Genomic DNA, 20,015 nt, shown 5'->3' with positions numbered 1-20,015 from the left:
ACCTTCCAGTCTTTACTAGCATCTCGCTTCCCGCTCGGTCTCTCTCACCACTCGTGCCTTTTCTGAAATCTTACACTCAACAAGTCATTGTGTTTTTCTCCATGTGGAAGGGTTCCCTCCAGGTGGCAGCTATGATTTGCAGGTAAGTCCCCTCCACAGTCTCCCACACACCTGTAGTTCTAGCCACCAAACCCATGGCCTCTTGGGCACTCTCGGCGAGTGCCTTGCCACACTTGGGTTGCCCAAGTTATAGATGTGTTCTTGACCAAGCCAACATCCTCTGCAACCGTGTTTCTTGCACCTGTAGCATGATGTGATTATGGTTTACCTATTTCTCTTAAAGGCATAATCTTCCCAGAAGCCCCTTGAGACCTCTCTCTGCTGGAAGACTTCTCAGACCCTTGCAATAGCCCTTCCTCCCTTGGTTCTCTTCCCCTCCCTCTACAGCAGAATGACTTCTGGGAAGTTCCACTTGAAGAAATCTGCCAACCATTGCTAGGAGACTAAATTACAGCCTCATTTCCCATGAGTGACAATTCATAATATCTGTTCCCATCCCTTGTAAGGGAAGCTGTCACTAATTCGTTATAAATCCATTCACTTCGTTTGTCCTGCTTTAGTAGAGCTAAATAATGGTTAAATAACAGTTCAGCTTGTGGTAACTACCCAGAGAATGGGGGCTGCATATGCAGCTTCCAATGTGCTGGTTTTATTGATCCTCTGGGTGGGAGAGAGGAGAGAGAGGCTCTTGAATAGGGAAGAACAAATCAAGGTCAGTAAGAGGACAAATGCCCCACCATTCTTTTGCTGGGGTCTCATGCTTAGGGTACTTTAGGTCCTGGAGAAATGTCCCAGAGAAATCTGTCAATTGCTGCTTGGTTAGTTTTGGCATAGTTTCCTTGTACTGTTTCCAACTCATGAGCAGAACTGGGTATCAGAAAAGACAAGCCTTTACTTTAAAATTATTACCAGGCATCCTGGTTGCTGTACAGAGCTCTGTTAAACATGATGAGCAGAAGCCATCCTGGAAGAAAGGGTTTATTTCAGCTTACAGCCTACCATCTATCCTGGAGAGAAATCGGGGCAGGAACTCAGGGCAGGACCCGGAGGCAGGAACTGAAATAGAGATGACAGAGGAACACTGTTTACTGGCTGACTCCCAGTGACTTGCTCAACCTGCTTTCTTATGGACTGCAGGACCCCATCCCAGGGGTGGCACCATCCTCAGTAGGCTAGGCCCTCCCACATCAATCATCAATCCAGAAAACGTCCTTCAGACTCGCCTATAGGCAATGTGATGGAAGCATTTTCTCCGCTAACTTACTTCTTCTCAGATGACCCTAGCTTGTGTCACACTGACACAACATTAGCCAGGACAGTGGACATAAAGGGGTAACAGCAATGAGCTGAGAGTCCAGCTTACTTTTGACCTATAACGTTTTGCTTTAGCTTAGTCCTAATGCTTGGCATGGATAGTGTGTTCTGGACAGTTTCAGCATAGTGTGCATGATAGGGTGGGAGAGAAAATGAGTTTTATTCAATATTTTGAAGTCATGGATAACATGGGAAAAGGAGCTAGAATGCAAAAACAATTCTGGGACTGTTCGGGCGTCACTGTCGGTTGCCTTGACGGGTTACCTCGTCTAGGGTTAGTAACCGTCTGGCAGTTCAGTTATTCCAGGGTCCCGGAGAGGCACTATCTGTAAGATAAATGGGCTAGGAGAGAAGAAGAAGGCCATGCTACATTTGTCAGAGCCTCCGTTTATTAGAGATGGGGTACAGCTTTATATATGGTAAGGAGTTGGGGGATGGGCACAGGGGTCTGAGCTCTTGCCACGTGGTTCACGTTGGTCACGTAGCCAGGAGGTTACCTTCGGTCAGGTCACCTAGGCCAAGAAGTCACGAGTTGCCACACCTAGTTCCCTAGATAGTTTGGAATGTGGGGTGGGTTCCACTAACAGATAGCTCTCCATCAGCCAATTTGGTTGTGGGGTAGGCTCTGTCAATAGAACGATTCCTAACACAATTATGGGTGTGGGGTTCTCTATAGACTCCCCAGGGTGATGGTTCCTGCAATGATTTTAGGAGGAAATTGGCTCCTAACATGGGACCTTGCTATTATATGGGCATTACTTGGGGCCTGGCCCTGAGAAGTCCCATCATTCTGATTACCTTAGCTGGACCCTAACAGGTCTCGCCATAGCCATGGTGATGAGGAGTCACCTAAGCCCACTAAGAGGAATAACTTCTTTTCTCATTCTTCTTCTGCACACAGACCCGAATGGAAGCAGGTTTGCTGTGTTGCTTGCCTCTTTAGTTAGTGCCAAGAGATGGCTTCATGGGTTCCCCTGGGAAGTGTCATACCTTCATGCACAAGGGGGAGTGTGGCTTCTTTAAAGAGATTTTAAGGAGAATTTACATAGTGTCCAAAGCAAAGCTCTGGGAGGTCAGAATAGGAGTCATTTACCCTGGATTAAAATTATGAAAATGTGAACTCATCTGTTGTGTTCTTTGGAAAGGAAACTTCATATTAAAGTAGTCTGTTTAAGTGATTTCCCACTGCAGAAACCCTCCCAGGGATTAATAGCCATGGTAGTGAGAAGCAAATATTCGCAAGCCTTAATTTGCATACCACAGGAATGAGAGATATTTTGATTGTAGTATCACAAACAAAGCAAAAATCGGGGAATTGGGAGACTCCGAAGTTAATTGGCCAAAGCGCAGCAGAAGTTCCCTAGAGCTGTGTGGTCAACGCCCTCCAAACACTAACATTCTCCAGTCTAAAAGGTAACAGTGGCAGGGCCGGAGAGATGGCTCAGAGGTGAAGAGCTCCTGCTGCTCTTGCAGAGGACCTGTTCCCAGCACCCATATCAGCACCTTCAACTTCCTGTCATTCCAATTCCCGGGGATCCTATGCTCTGTGCTTACCTCTGTAGGTGACCGCATGCATGAAGAACACACATATGCTCAAGCCCCACAAGCACACATATAACATAAATCAGGTGTGGAGGTGTGTGCCCTGTGATACTAGCAGCGGGGAGACAGACGGGCTGAACTCTAGCGCTCACTGCCCAGCCAGTCTGGCCAAATTACTAACGTTCAATGTGAGAATTGAACTCAAAAAAATATCATGGCGGGTAACTGAAGAAGTGACTCTACCTCCACCTCATAATGTCCTAACACAGTTTGCTGTACTGTGTGTTGTGCATCCATGTGTGTGTGAATGCATGTGTGTGTGGGTCCACGCGCATGTGTATATATAAAATCTTTCCCTCTTCATTTGATTTGTTTTGTTTCTTGTTTTCCTTTTATGCATCTCACCCCATAAGCCCTTGGGGACATTGATCAACCCTTTCCATTTGTTTATGATTCTTCCTGCTGGCGCAAGCCTCTGTGTTGATCTCCAGTAGAGCTCTAAGTAAGTCCAGGGGAGAATTGTTGCCTGGCATGGACTGCCACCTTGACCCCCTTGGAGAATGGTGCAAATTGCAGCAGCCAACACGGGTAGGGGCAGAGACACATCTCCTGTGGCTTCATTGTTCTTTTTAGGTGAATAGAATTCCATTGTGTGTATGTAGCACCTCTACATAAATCTTACTGATTTGACGGCTGTCCACAAATAACAAGTTTCTGGAGGAAAGAAAATGGTTTCTACCCTCTTCTGTCTGGGCAGAGATTACTGGGCGAGTCTTGACAATCCTCCCCTATTTTCTTTCATTTCAGATAAAACTAAGTCATGACATTTAGTTGTGAAACAGAATCCAAGTAACAGCTCTCAAAATTCTTCATTGTTGGACTTTCGTGTCTGAAGGGATTTTTTTTTCCTTTGTAGTAAATGGTGATTGATGTCACCATTTGCCCCTCAAATGAACACACTTCATCCCGAACTCCCAGAGGGATGAAGTGCATTTCTTGCCTCTAGTAGAGAAGAGGAAGCATGGCAGGTGCCTAGGAGCTGCCTTGCAGGATATTGTACAATCTTCCTCATTAATTTAGCATCACAAATAGAATCTAAATGGCTTATATATGGACCAGGCCAACTTGAACTTATCATTGTTTGTGAACAATCTTTTTCAAAATAAATTTATGATATTAAATACCATTTCCAAATGATAAAATGTTTAATTCATTAGAAGACAAACTATTTTTAATCTGCCTCGAGTAATTATAAATGGATATTGTGGTTTGACCTTTAAATTAGTTTCTTCCAATGTTCTCCACTAGCTATCATTTTTTCCTAAGAGAAAAAGCTTACAAAACTAATTTCTAATTATTTTGTCCAGTACATGACTTCATATTGCTAGATATGGCATTATAGCTGTGAGAGAATTTTCAAAGTTTCTTCAAGTGTTCTTTCAAAATAACCAATCAACTAAACCAATATATATATATATATATATATATATTGACATTTAAGTACCTTGGAAATATTATCACCCAACTTAGGGACGGACGAATCTAACGTGGCCTTGCTGGTAAACTCCTCACCACGTGGTCTGTTCTTGTGTGTGTGAGATCAGATATATTTCTTTTTTTCTATGAGTGTGTCTTTTATTCGCTCCCTTTTTCCTCACTAGCATTTGGAGGTGTTATCTGGAGCCTTTCATTGAACATAGGCTGTTCAATGAATGGGAACACTCTTCTGAGTTGAGTCCCAGAGAATCCATCTAAAATCCCCAAATTCAAGTATCCTCTGGTCACGACCTACCAGACTATCAAATCCACCAGAGTGATTTGATTGTTCAGGATTCATTTTGATAACTAAATTCCTAATTTAAGAAAAAGTAAGACATTTCTTTTTAGTTTAACCAAAGCATAATATTAATAAATATAAAAATCTAATTTGCAAATATCTTGGCCACCTTCCTTCATTACTGATTCTAATGAGCTGGTTTTAGAAAGTTTTAAAATTCATATTTATGATCTGTGAGAAATTGTTTCCACTGTTTCCAGGGAAAATGTGTAGAAGAATTGGTCACTTCCAGCAGTGCTTTCTACTCCTCTGAAAGATTTGTGGCCTTGCCAATCTTTTTGCAGTATCTGAATAGACACAGTGTTTATCAGAAGAAGGGCAAGGTGGTAGATACCTTAATTGCTGTTCTGTATCACCTGTTAATTATATATGTGTTCTGTAACATAATATTGAATACCTTAAGCACGTCTCATAAATATTAATTCAAAAGAAAAAATAAAATGTCCAATAAAGAACATGTCATATCATGCAGGTTCTAAGATGGCCTTTTACCAATGTATGTTTGCTAAATTTTTAAGTTTGCATACAAAGTAATTGATTTCATTTTGATGTTTTGAACACATAACTATCATTATATTTTATTCTTATGTATCCCCATTCCTAATTATTCTCTTCCCACTCCACAGTTTCCTCTCAGAACTGTCATCCCTGGGCTCCAGCCTCTATTTGAACTCTCAGAGTACCCTAGTTTTCACAATGGGTCCACTCTCGAGATGGTACCCTTTACTCCATGGTTTAAGTCATGGGATGGATTTCTTCTCTAATCACCATCTTATGAAAGCTCACGACAGAATCGGAGCCTTGTGGGCACTGTGGGTCTGTCTCAAGGGCACAGCTCACCCTTTGGGGAAAGTTTCTGTTTTTGTTCCTCAGACAGGAAGCCCCAAACCTGGAGCCCTGTGTTACTTCTTAGTGCATTGCTTGCCTCTTTCTCTGCATTTTCAGTCATCCCATCACTGCCTCTGTGAATTTCCAAAGCTTTTCCTTCAGTTTCTCTTTGAAACAAAGTCTCTCTCATGCTGATTTTTCTCAAATGGATCAGGTAGAGGCCGCTCCGGATTTGCCATCTTACCTGGAAGTTTCTCGTCTATTTAGTAGATGACAGACTAGAGATATTAGAGGCTAGAGATGTATTGCTGGTACCAAGTCACAACGTAGAACAGTTTCAGAGATAAATGTAAGCGGGTGGTCAAGAATTCATTCCACAGGGACTCTGTTCTCTTTACTTTTAATAGCTAGAGAATGGGACCTGCGTTCTGAAAATCTGCTCCCTTGAGAAACATGGTGGTGAGCAGAAGGGATATGGTGGACCTCTGGATGCTGTTTCTAACCCTGTCACCTGTAAAGCTACAGAACTTTTCTGGGAGACAAGACACAGACTGGGTTGGACGAGCCAGGCTGACGGTGCTGTTTCACATTATCACCACATTAGTGGGTATTGCTTTCTATAAAGCTAATGCTTTGTAACAATCTGAAGACGGAAAGGTGCCACCATGCCAGGGCTCTAGGTTTGCTGACAAATGCTGGCAGGACTCCTTCAGGTGCCTCCCACACAGGGCACACTGCTGAGTCATCACTTCAGGCGTCTAGTCTACGTGATACTGTGGAAGAGTCTGTGTGGCCAAAGTCAAAAGGGCACAGGTTTGTTAGCCTCTGTCTGGCCCTATTAAAAACCTGCTGGAGTGTGACTTAGGCCATGTAAACCAAATATGTTGGCTGGGAGCCCATCAAGATTCCGAGTCTCCTCTTCAACCAGGAGGTACGCAGGAGGGGAGATCTGTTTTACTTGATTTAGTCTCCGGTAGGGATTTAGGTAATCCGGAGCATGGCGTGTGCTATGAAGATACTAAAATGCACAATGGGAACTTTGAAAACTGGTGTCTCTTCAGAATGTCATGAAAAGAAACTCAACTCTTAAGAATAGATGATCTGATCTCTGAGCCTGAATGTGAATGTCCCTAGGGGAGATCATTTAGCATCTTGGGGCCTGTTTCCCTCTAGAATAAGAGTTTTCAATGAATAACTTTTCACTTTTCTTTGACCCCTGACAAGCTCAGATTCTGTGGGATACTAAAACTTTGGGAGATAGGCCAGTGGGTGTCTTGGATGTCAAACCACATCTGAGAAAAATCAAGCAAAATTTAATACATCCAACCTTGATTGGACTTCAGAGAGATGAGAGTGTGTTATGGGCAACATTTCTACCTAGGCTTTCCCTTAATCCAGGGGGATTGTCTGCGTGCGTGAGAATAGCATGTGTAGGGAAACCAGTGATTATGGGGGGGCTCAGACTCTTTATTGTAGTTTAATTTTTTTTACCTGGGACTTCTATGTGGAGGTTTCAGGGTCATAATATTTTAAATGAATAAAGTATAGCCAGATCTAAAAGCAATTGATTGTTTTTAGTTCTTATTGGAAGTTTAATTATCCGCGTGATCTTAGGACCTAGTGTTACTGCCTTGTGTGGAAATTAGTCTTCATTCTTTCCATGTAGCCCGTGTATGGGAAGGTCTTGCTAGTGGTACTGTAGGATTTTCATCAGAGAAGCTTAAAATTCGGCAGGCGTCCTGCTTTTAGATGTCCGTGTCTTGCTAACACCATTTTTCTGAACGTTCCCTGCTATACAGGCTCATATTTAAAATCACCTTTTGAGCGCTGTTCTTTATTTCATTGGCTCATCCCAAGAACTGTTTTCCCTGACATCTGGAGGTCACACGCCAGTTCTAAAGAGGGATAACTGAAGTTTGGGTGCTGAGACCGCAAGCAGTAAAGTGATGGCAGCCAGAATTCTTTCATTCTTTTATCACCAGTGAGTGGACGAATGTGCTCTGCTGTTCAAGGGCGGTCCTTGCTCAGGGCTGGTGCAAGTCGTCAAGTGCCCGGCAGGTAAATGGTGCCATGGCACAGGCGGTTCCTCAGAAAGAAAACACACATCCTGTGAATGATTAATCTATATGCTGCCGAACGCCACACTTGATTAACACGCACGTTGTGAAAGGTTTTGTAGAGTGTCATAAAACTTTATTGATAGTCTTGCTAAGTGTAAAGCATTCAAGAAGAGCGCAGATGGATGAAATGAGCCCAGCAGACAGGAAGGGGAGAACACGTCAGCAAGGTAATGATTTCCACATGAAATCGACCTGGGGCCAAAGTAAGAGAGATGCTTAGCTGCAGACCAGTTACGGTGCCTTTGCGTGGGTTCTAGTTCCTGAAATTTTGACTTTCTTCATTTATGCTTCCAGCTCGATGCTATCCGCTTCAGAAAAGTCATTGTGGGACTGTGTAACAACCCAATTCATGTTACTTAGGACGTCAATCATTTCTGGAGCTTCTATAATCGCCTTCTGAAACGGACACTTCTTTTAAATATTTTAATAGTGTTTTAGATAAAGGCAAAATAATATATAGCCCCGCCTGGTGATGTGGTGGGTACTTAGGCTGGTAGTTCATTTCCCCCTCTCCCTTTCCTCCTCCTTCCTTTCCGTCTAGTCCCCTTCTCTCCCTCCGGTCTAGTCCCTCTGTTTCTCCCTCCTGTCTTTCCTTCCTTCTTTAAAAGGAGAAATGGGATTAAACTGGGTTTTTTGTTGTTGTTGTTGTTGCATAATCTTTCCTGAAGACCTCCAGAAGCAATTCCAAGTAGTTCAGGACTATTATAGGAATGACGTGTTTTGCAAGCTCATGATGGCAGATGCTTTTCTTGTAGTTTGTTACAGTGCAGGTTTTTTAAGTATATTCCATAGAATAGGGATTTGGGTTGGGTTTGGAGTTATTGTCAACTATAGGAAACTTGGATATCATTTTTAAAGTGATGACGAATTCAGGGAAGCCACACTGACTGGACTAAGAGGTCAGGGACAGAGCCAGGGATGAAGGAGATGCCATGTGGGAGCTAAGTGGGCCAGGGATGCTGCACTCTACTAATGGAGGGTGCCCAAAGAGAGAAGGAGCTTGGGGCATATGCTGGACACATAAAGGAACAGGATCTGTTGAATGCCATGTTGCTATGAGACCAAGGGCAGTATGGTAGAGAAAGCCTGTGGGGGCCTAGGATGCTGCTTAAGTATTACTTCTGATCAAAATTCGTAATATAATATCAAGCAAATAATTTAAGGTTTCTCCTTCTCGGTCCATGAAATTAAAATATAGAATCAAATGATCTTAGGGTTTCTTCCCAGATTAATCTTTATAATATACATCTTTATAAGGGATGTTTGACATATATCTTCAAATATTTGAAGAATGCTCAGGCAAAAGGAGGACTAGACTAAGACCATAAAAATATCTCAAGAGGAAATGAGTTTTGAAGAGTTGCAAAGGGATTGGAAATCAGTTTTAAATAAGACAGACTCGTGAGACGGCTGCCTTGAGGGTGGAGGACACCATAGCAAGTTCCATCAATAGGGACATTAAATAGGCGCCCAGAGGACCAAGTCAATGACGCTGTAGAGAGAAAGCATCAATTGCAAGAAGCGACAAGCTAGCTGACTTGAAAAGTCTCAGTTCAAAATTCTAGGAATTTCTACTCTTTTGGAATCTTCTGTGCTCACAGCTGTAGCGCTCCAGCTGCAGACGACAGGGCATGGAAGCCATAGCAATCCATTCCCTTCCTAAAATGAGAGGTGCCCTTGAGGGGGTTGGTTTGTGCTGCATAGACATCTTTTCAGTTGCTACAAGGATCTACATACCTCCCTGCAGCCTTGCCTAACCTAACATAACTTGCAGCAAGCAACGTCCCCAGATATATGGAAGAAGAGTTAGAAGAGGGTTCCCTGAGTGGCCTCTCCATGGCTTTGTAAGGTGCCTCCTTGGCTTCTTACCAGAGGTTCATCTCACTGGCTGTCAGGCCCACAGTGCAGGAGTGGCGTGTCACGCGAGCACGGAACTCGTCCCTATTGATTCCGTGGGCCCTGATGGTAAAGGGACATTAATTATAATCCACCCAGTTGTACTAATGCACTTGCAATAAGCAGGCATGTGGGGATTCCCAGTAAAGGAGCTGCTTCTTAGACCCAGCTGCTCGCAAGGGACAGGGTGGGCTGGAGACGAGTGACCTGCAGGAAAACCATTTCACTAATCTGAAATTAGTGGCTTCCAGAATTTCCACGAATGTATGCTTCTGTCCCCAGAGCACTGTATAAAAGAACCACTTCCCCCTCCCCGCTCCTTTCCCCACACTCAGTATTTTCTGCTCAGTGTGCAGCCAACAGAAGTCCTGGGTTCCAGATGCCTCTGGCCCACCACACTCAGGCAGCCTCACAAACAAGGGCTGAGCAAGACCTTACTAAGAATTGAAAGAGCATGCATGTTTGGGGGTGGAGACAGACCCCAAGCGCCTACATGCTACCTTTTTTTGGCAGAAAGTTGTCTTGGTACATAGCCATTTTCTTTTCTTGTCTCCATCTCCTCCACCCTTTATTCCACCTCCTTTTTTGAATAATAATTGTTAACACTTAATGAGCACTTACTATGCACCAGACCCTCTGGTAAGTGCTTAACCTAGTTGTCTCCTTTAAGCTTGCAGACTTAATTAGGTGATCTTTATAGTGCCAGACTTTTTGCAGATGTGTGTGGGGGGTCAGGCTCAAAAGTGTAAATGAGGGCTGGAGAGACAACTCAGGTAAGAGCGTGTGCTGTCCTTGTAGAGGACCCGGGTTTGGTTCCTAGAACCTATTCTAGGTAGCTCACAAAGCACCTGTGATTACAGCCCCAGGGGACCCAGGGCTGCCTTCTTGTCTCTGCAGACCCCTGCACACATGTGCATATACTCCTACACGCACACATAAACAAATATGCATGTATATAATTTAAATGAAATAAAAATCTGTTTTTTTTTTTAATTATTTGGTCAAAGTCAGAGCCTTCGACTGAACTCAGATGAGCTGTCCTTATTTCAACTCTTGGTAATATTTTTTTCACACGGTTCCGATTGGAAAAGTTAGATGGGTATTGCATAATCAGGAGGAATTTGAAGAGTGGCAGTTAACTAACGGCCATCTCCCTATACCTTTCTCTCAACCTAGCTGCCTTCTGCTTTCAAATGTTTTTTTTTTTTTTCATGCTTTTAACCTTCCTTTAATTTTATCCTTACAGGTATCTGATCAATGTCACTTTCGAGGGGAGAAACCTGTCCTTCAGTGAAGATGGCTATCAGATGCACCCGAAGCTGGTCATAATCCTTCTGAACAAGGAGAGGAAGTGGGAGAGGGTAGGACACTTCTTTGACAATCCTTGGGCTGAGCAGAGTCAGGTGTGAGATCCCGACCTAAGAGCAAGCAATATAATACCTCAAAGGAAAGCAGCCTCTTGGTTTGCTTCTCTGGGCATCAGGAGCAAGAGACTGGAGCTTTGAGAGTACTGGAGAAGCCAGGCCTCAAGCATGTATCCCCACCCTCCTGCTACTCTGGCTAATCTCGGGCGGTTTTCTTTCTGTTTTGATAGCTGTCGGTGTTTGCATTGCTTTATAACTCATGTCGGTTGTATTGGGAGATGATATCTACACAAGCCAACAAATTAATTTGCTGAAGACACCAACTAGATAGTACCGGTTAGAGCTTGTGTCTTATGGTCCCTGAGGAAGCCCATAAACCAGTACAGAAGCAAAAGGGCTGACAGTGTTTCCTGTGACTGATGACTGGTACCCAGGTTCTACTCAGAATCTGCCCTGCTACCAACTGATTATAGACTTTGAAATTTGACCTTTAGACATTAATTCCCATTGCCATCACTGCTCACCCGTTTACCTATTTGGGACACTGGGGGAAAAATCTGAACTCTGCAGTCTTTCAGTCTCTTTACTTATAAAATGGGAATTCGATATATTGATATCTGTAAAATACTTGGAGCAGAGCCTGGCACACAGTGAGCGCTCAATAATCTAGATTCTAGGTTAATATCTAACAGTAATCACTGGGGCTTTCGTAGGTGTGTCCTGCTGGCATTTGTCCCTTGAAACACTCCAACAAATGGTTCTGAAAATAAAATAAATAAGACTGGGAAATGCTATTTACTGCTTTCCAGTCCAAAGGAATCTCAGAATGTATTAGCAATGGGAAAGTTCAGATGTGTCTTGGAACAAAGAGGCATCTTTAACTTTATTTAATATGACATTTCCCAGAATTTTTTTTTATCATGAGAGATCTCCATTCATGTCATAGATATATATGTCATAGATCTTATTCTATGTCAAGCACATGGGGTAACTGATTTCAGACTATGTCCATAATTGCTATGGACAAGTTGGCTGAGAATAGGTTTTATGATGTCAACATGGTTGCAAACAGAGGAGAAAGCAAGTATGCCCAGTAGTGTCCTGTCACTGTCACGGATTAATGAGACACACCAACTTTTAGAGAGAAAAAGCTGGTTTCAGTTTCTGGACTTTTACTCCATGGTCACCAGAACCTGTCAACTGGGGTCTCTGGTAAGATGGAGATAATAGTGGGGATCATGTTGAGGGAAGGCCTATTCACCTCAGAGTATCTGGGAAACGAAAGGAAAATATTGAGACCCCAATATTTTTTCAAAGGCACATTACAGATGACCCAACTTTCTACCCCTAGACCTCATATCCTAAAGGTCCCACCATTTCCAGTCATGCCATAGACAAACAGCCAAGCCTTTAGTACGTGTGCTTTTGGGGAGATTCAGTGTTTATATTGTAGCACCCGTCTGTCTCTCAGACCAAGCAGTCAGACATAAACTCCCCACAACCCACCATGATGTCCCAGAGCCCTTGAGAGCTAAGTTATCAGTCGGTCTCTAAACTGGACATTTGTGACTCAGCCAGTGGAAGTCAAAACCCAGTTCTTAATATTGAGAGAGAGAGGCCCCTGTCCGTCATGTTATTATGACATTATCAGATATGACATCATCTGAGTAAAGAGATTGAAATCACACCTGGTGATCTTGGTTGAAGTTATTCTCCCCTCCTGAGTTCCCATTTGATCAGAAAGAGTTGGACCCCAGGCTCAGCTGTCCACCCCAGCACTGCTTCTGTCGAGAGTCCATAATTTCTCAAGTGTTCTCATCCCTCCCATTTAACAGGTACTTCTGCCTATCTCTAGAAGAGGGGTTATTAATGGCAGGGACATCATGCACGGATCAGGAGCTGTGCAGCTGGGGAGCTCTATGCCCTGGGGCCATGATAGCTGTTCCAAGCAGTTACCATCTTACAAGTGCCCTTAAAAGTCACTATTTGGAGGCCCCAGAGTTCTCTCGTCCAGGCCCCCAGGTCTGAGGCCTGGGACCCTCATGTCCTTCTATAACTAAGTCTTCCCTCTGGGGGTTGGATCATTTGTAGCATCAATTCTGCTTTTGTTCTGCCTCGTAAATGGAGGCCTACTTTACTGGGCCTCTCTGTCCTGAAACCAGCCTTTGCCCAAATCAGTCTTCCATGTGGCTGCTGGAATGAGCATTCTAAATACAACCATATATTCTTTCCTGGCCCAAATACTTGCTACTGTTAGGGTTTATGGGCCAGGTCTGCATTTTATCTGTTCTTGTTTTCAAAGCTCTGGTCCACTCACCAAGGTTTGTTATCTTTTCTTTATCATCTGCATTGGGCTCCATCTGTTCTGAGAATGTGCCCTGGTGTGTCCTACTTCATTCACAAGATGCCACATTCTCTTTTCCTGGAATGAATGAATTGTGCAGTTAAAGAAGTCATCAGAGTTTATTGAAGTCCAATTAAGATGTTGCAGTCCCCTTCCCCAATCCCAGTTGTGGTATGCTGTCTTACCTGCTTGCCCTACAGCTTTGGTTTATATGTTTGTTGCAGCCCCATCATTGCTGCCCTGAGTTGGGATCGTGAGCCTGCAGGCTCTCAGAGGGCAGAGGCTGTGTCTTTCTTCCTATCATTGTGTCCTCATAGCAATCTGGATGTGTGCATTGCATAAAGCAGTTCAATAAATATTTGTGGAATGAATGAGAGCCATTACATAATAAGAGAGTCCAGAATCCATCATTAAGAGTCCAAGTTTATGCTATTGCCCTTGATATAATGGCTGTTTTCTTTTTTTAAAAAGAGGAATAAAACCCTTATGTAGATTGAGTTTTTATAGATCGTACTTTAAATGCACCAATGGAACTCACTTTTTAAAGAAATTCTGTGGCTAATCTTTTTGCTAAGCAGGTGGGGAGGGATTAAGACATAGACTAGAACCTTTGCATATTGAATTGATTAAACCGGGAAACATTTCTGAGAAGAGGTGCTTAGCGATAGATGAATTTACAGGGCTGTGATGCTCCCAAATTCAGAAGCCCTGGTCACTCCCAGGCAGGAGGAGTAGCAGAGACCAGAAGCCCTGGTCACTCACAGGCAGGAGGAGTAGCAGAGACCAGAAGCCCTGGTTACTCCCAGGCAGGAGGAGTAGCAGAGACCAGAAGCCCTGGTCACTCACAGGCAGGGGTGGTAGGGATCAACCCCAGAACATGACTTGATGTGCTGGATGGCTTTACCTTAGTCTCCCTGTCGCTGCAGCCCCCAGAATATTATTTCAAGGTTCCTAGTGTCAGTTCACCAGGTCCCCTGGCATCCATGGGAACTTAGTGGCTGTGGAATCTTGACCAGTAGACACGCTGGTGAGCATTCTACAGGAAAGGAGTGGGTACCAGAGAAATTAGCAGAGGAGCAACTTGGGTCTTTCAAAGAAAGGCCAACAGCATCTAGTCACTTTTCTTGACAATTCTCTTCATTTTTTAAAATGATAGCTTTAAAGTAAAAACCAAAACCAGTGTAAATCCTGTAGAGTTCTAGGCAGCACAGATTCACACTGTGAACAAAGAGAAATGCAGGATATTTGGAAGCACAGCAGCTCCAAGGGCATGGGTGTCATTCTTGCTCTTGAAATTTAAGTAAATAGTGTCCCCAGAAAAGCCTTCCCCCAGTGCCCTGTGCTAAAGCAGTCACCCAGCTCCTCTGTCACAACAGTCCAATTTAATTTTCTTTCAGTATACATTTTAGCCGGCTTTCCACTTATACACTTGATTGTTTGTTTGTGGCTTATCTCGTCACACCAGAATGGATGTTTGATGAAGACAAGGACCTCATTCACTCCTACAATTGTAACCCTTATGGAGAATGCCTGGCTCAAAGTGAGCATTCAGAGATCACTGTTTTAAATAAATGAAGCATCCATACACCTGAAAAAGTTAGGTGTTGGCCAGCCATTCCACTTCTAACACAGCTGTGCATGTGTGAGTATATGCATGTGTATGCGCGTACGCACACAAACACACACACAAACTCACATGCAATCTCCTCTGAGACAGGTTGGGTCTCAGAAGACAGCCTGAGAGCTGCTGCCTCCTCTTTTTGGAAAGGGCTCTGCTGTACCTGTGGAAGATCGGGGAGTATCCAGGGGGTTCAGTAGCCAATGGAGGGGGTCTGCAGGCTGCTTTAACAAGGAACTGCAGGAAGATCCCTTATGTTGTGAGCAATGCGATGGATTTCATGACATTCCTTTGGTTTTTGAAAGTAATCCTACAGTTGCTTATAAATTTGGCTCCTTTGGAAAAATCCGAGGTCAACACAACCTAGTTTATGGTTTGGGAAGTCAGAAAGAACTGCATCCAGTTCCCCACGTTGCCATTTATCAGCTGGATAAGCCTGGATAAGAGGCCACTATCACCCCAGTCTCTTTCCCTTTAGTGAAATAGGCTTTTACATGAAGTCACTGTGAAGATTAAATGAGACTTTATAGTCAAATACCAGTTAATTCTGACTGGAACACAGGCAGAATTCAACAAATGTCGATTGATGGGTACCATACTTCATGGGTAACTTCTCGAAGACATGTTTGCTGTGCTCAAAACTCATGCCAACTGTTAATCTAGTAAACAGAAAACCCCCTCATCACCTTGGAACTGCTTTCCAGGGATACTGTTCTCAAATTCTGGAACCCTCCCCAGGGCAGTTGTTGCCACAATTTCTAATGTATTGCTCTGAAAAGATTTCAAACACATATGCTTTTGATGTATTGACTCGACCTGTTTTAAGGAAAAAGAAACTGGCCAGGTGGTGGTGATGCACGCCTTTAATCCCAGCACTTGGGAGGCAGAGGCAGGCGGGTCTCAGTGAGTTCGAGGCCAGCCAGGTCTACAGAGTAATAAACCTGGTCTCAAAACACCAAAAAAAGAAAAAAGAGAGAGAAGGAGGGAGGGAGGGAGCGAGGGAGCGAGGGAGGGAGAGAGAGAGAGAGAGAGAGAGAGAGAGAGAGAGAGAGAGAGAGAGAAGCAAGCAAGAAAGTGGATCTGCTCTTAGGAACCTTTAATTGGGTCCTTCGTAAGTAACAGAGAAGTAGTGAGGGCTATAACAGCAGAGATCTCTGGAATACAGCATCTCTACAGAAAGCCAATAACAATTCTCTGCCATTAAAGATGTGGAGTAGGGCATTTAAAAAGGAATGTAAGTGGGGTATGGAAGCAGGAGAATCATGGATTTGAAGCCGTTTTGGGCTACATAACAAGATCTTGTCACCAAAATAAAGAAAAACCAAATAAAAATAAATAAATAAATAAATAATAAATAAACAAATAAAAAACAAAGTCACACACACACGTGTGCAGATAGAGCAGCATGGGAAGTAGGAAGGGTAGGGAATGGTTAAAATAATAATAATGATAACTGGGTGCAGAGTGGCTCGTTCGTAAGACTTCGTAAGTGGGGGACAGCTGCACAAGCACGCATTAAGAATAGCCTGGCACCGAGCAGCAGTTCTGCCGGCTCTCGGGCTGCTGTCTCTATCAGAGCCTCTCATGATTTGCTTCATTGCAACTGCTATCTGCTTCCATTTAATCGTTCCTAAAATGGGGATAATAAAAATGAAATGATGATGGTGCATATTCAGGCTGGAAGATGTAAACAGACCTCAAAGGGACTCTCTGGGTCACAACTGAAAGAGGTGACACAAAACTTGCAGCTCTTCTTGTCTCTGCAAAGACACCCGCAATGTGTTTTTATAACTCCGTTCCTCTGCCTTCACCTGACAAAAGATCCCCTTCCACTGTAGAGTAAAGTGGAAGTGTCCTTGGTGTGTCTGTGTCATTTTGAGAATGCCAAGAAACCGTTGACACCTATTGTTTGGGACACTAAGTCACAGCCTTAGTGTCTTCACTGCCTGTGACTTCAGGGCACATAGCACAGCACACTGAGATCATAGATTCGTGTGGGGGTCATCCAGGGGAAGAAAGGAGCCCAGATGAGAAAAGGACAACCCCAAGACCTACAGCATCAATGACAGCAACATCATTAGCCTGAATATACTATGGGTATCTAAGAGTTTAGGATGTGTAAGACAGAAGGGGTAGCTACTGGTGGCAGCACACACAGGACAGGGAGCTGGATCCAGGAGTGGGTGCTCTGTGATGCTAGTACCTGAAAAAGGATGGCCCTCTTCCACAGTGACCAATCAAATGATGCTTTGATGGAAGCAGATGTGTAAGAAAGCCTTTGACTGATGGAATCTAACAGTCTCTCTCAAACACCCGCAATCAAACTGGCAGACTGCTTATAAGCACAGGAACAATGTATGTTTTTGTTTTCCTTGAACTTGTGTGCCCAGCATGATATGAGATACCATTGAGTAGGCCAGCAAATATTTGATGGCAGCTGCTTGAGTGCGTCTGCCCAAACTATATTCCATCGCTTGGCCTCAGAGGAGTATCTATGCTTGCTCCAGGCTCAACAGAGGGTGGCAAAGGATTGACACAGACACACATTGTGTCAGAGGGGTTTGTTCCGGAACTACTGTTACCCACATTTGACAACATGCTATTTTTACCAACTCTGAACTGAGTCCTAATATGCTTTATTAGATTAAGGGATTAGAAAGCAGGATCCATGAGAAAAGCAATGGGAATTCAGATCGTTAAGGGGCAGGAGCAAATGGCAACAAGGTGCTGGCTTCCTCTCTTCAAATGTATGAAGAATTATTGTGCCAAGTGCAGAGATCAGCTGTTCATTTCCTCCAGAGACAGAACCAGAGTAAGTGGGCTTAAGATCAAGCAGAAGGGATTTATATTGACTACAGAAAGAATTCTTAATAGAGAGAAGGGCTAAGTCCCGAAACTGTTACCAACACTGGGTGTGACTTTGAAAGACCTCTGAAATGGGTAAGACCTCATTTCCTCTGTGATGCATGTAGTCCTAACCAAAAAGCAATGGGTGAACTATGACTTCAAGAGTCTCCTGTTTATTCTCTCCCCTTCTGTGGCCTCTCCTCCTCTCCTGTTGCATGAAGCTGTCTGTTGGTTCCTGGCAGTTCAAACCCGAAATGATTACATAGAAACTGTATCAGTTAAACCACTGCTTGGCCCATTAGCTCTAGCTTCTTATTGGCTGACTCTTACATATTAATTTAACCCATCTCCATTAATCTGTGTATTGCCACATGTGGCAGTGGCTTATCAGCAAAGTTCTAGAATCTGTCTCTGGCAGGGCTACATGGCTTCTTCTGACTCTGCCCTTCTTTCTCCCAGCATTCAGTTTAGTTTTCCCCAACTTCCTAAGTTCTGCCCTATCAACAGGCCAAGGCAGTTTCTTTATTCACCAATGATATTAGCAGTATACAGAAGGGAATCTCACATCACCTCCCCTTTTCTGTTTAAATAAAAAAGGAAGGTTTTAACTTTAACATAGTAAAATTATATATAACAAAATAGGTATCAAGCAAGAATTGCAGTTACAATATTTATATCTACTTTTTCTTGTATCATATTTAAAGAAAACTATAACTATCATTATCTATCTATTCTTCAACTCCATCAAAGACTCCAGAAGGATGTTGTATTACCTAAGTAAACAATAAGAGCATTGTAAGCAACTTCTAAAACTCTAGAATTAACAGAGATATCTCACTGTCTGGACAGCCACCCAAAGTTCTTCTGTACCATTGGGGCATCCATCTTTGGCCTACAGGCCCATAGTATCCAGCAAACATTTCCATGACAATTCCACCTATATTGGCAGTTTGTCAGTCCACTTTCTTCTTTGTCCTTCAGAATGTTTAGCAGACTCTTTCATGAAACAGGAACCCTGAAGGATTGTCTCTCCTTTAGGCAAGTTCAGTAGTCATTTCTCTGTGGGTCCTGCATGTCCAGTTAAGCAGTCCAGGTAAGAGCAATTTATTGCCCAAATAGCTAGCAGACTTCATAAGGAGCCTGTTCGATGCCCATCATCCTCTTGAAGTAATTGGTGCTGCCAGGAGCAGATGTGTCTAATGTCATGAAAAGTCTTAAGTTCTTAAAACATTTTAAATGCCATATTCTAAAGGTCTTTGAAAGATTTGAAGAATCCCTATCCATCTGAAATGCATCTCTGTACATCTAGAAAGTCTAACATGACTACAAGCTTGACTATTATAGATGATTATCTATTAACCTGTATGTCTTAATTATACATTACATTTTTAATGAGCTGCACAAACAAAATACCATAATCAAGAGCAGAGTATATACGTAACAAAACTGACCTTAAATTTGTATCAATAGGCCAAGATCCATACCAATGCAAATCTCTATAGCATATCCCCCTTTAAATGTAAAAAAAAAACATTTATAAACAATATTTGAAAATATGGGCATAGTTTTTCTCCAAAATACTTCCTGCTATTTATTGTGTGAAGTAATTTTTGGGGGTGTTCATAGTGACCTCTCAAGGGGTCATGGTCCATCAAACCATATTAGTTGAAAGCAATCCACAGGTTCTCATCCTCTGTGGAAACAAAAGAAGAACATCTTTTCCAAAGCAATATATCCTTAGACTCAAATTTTAAAGTCTAGATACCTTTAAAGTATATATGTGGGTTACTTAGCTCCTTCACAGTCAAAAAATTAAAAGAAAACACAATAATATACATAATCCAGACTCTCTGTGTGTATTTCATGTTTATGTGACTTTTTACTTTTTAATATTTATTTTATTATCTTTACTCTTTTAATCTATGACTATCTGTAAAACTACTTCCTTTTATAACTGTTTATACTTTATTTTTCCTTTTCTCTTCAAAGCCTACATACATTTATCCATCACTTTGACCCATTTAGAGGCCTTTTATGTCTGAATCTGTCCTGTTGTGTATCTGTAATTCTTTACTGTACTGGAGCGCCTCTTAAAATGCTAAGTGCTTCTTTAAAACTTAAGCTGCTGCATTACTAGGATATATACAACACTGCCTGCTTGCCCCACCCAGTCCAGCATGGCGGAGCTGTTTCCTGCCTCTGAGAGCCATGTTCATTGCCCCATTTTCAGCCAGTTTATGTTGCC

The 20,015-nt window shown here is 42.9% G+C and overlaps 1 protein-coding gene across 2 annotated transcripts in view; it reads left to right on the top strand.

The window, feature by feature from the left end:
* The window catches only part of Grin2b (glutamate ionotropic receptor NMDA type subunit 2B), a 478,504-nt gene that overhangs the window by 331,752 nt on the left and 126,737 nt on the right, over nt 1–20,015 (top strand). For both annotated transcript variants that reach the window (XM_026787956.1, XM_005364513.2), the window contains exon 6: nt 10,844–10,958. In XM_026787956.1, the coding sequence (XP_026643757.1) occupies nt 10,844–10,958 (115 nt within the window). The remainder of the gene's footprint in view (nt 1–10,843; nt 10,959–20,015) is intronic.

This window comes from Microtus ochrogaster (assembly GCF_000317375.1).
Source record: "Microtus ochrogaster isolate Prairie Vole_2 chromosome 14 unlocalized genomic scaffold, MicOch1.0 chr14_random_2, whole genome shotgun sequence".
Taxonomy (NCBI): domain Eukaryota; kingdom Metazoa; phylum Chordata; class Mammalia; order Rodentia; family Cricetidae; genus Microtus; species Microtus ochrogaster.
The sequence above is the reverse complement of the archived record's forward strand: the minus strand, read 5'-3'. Positions and strand labels throughout refer to the sequence as shown.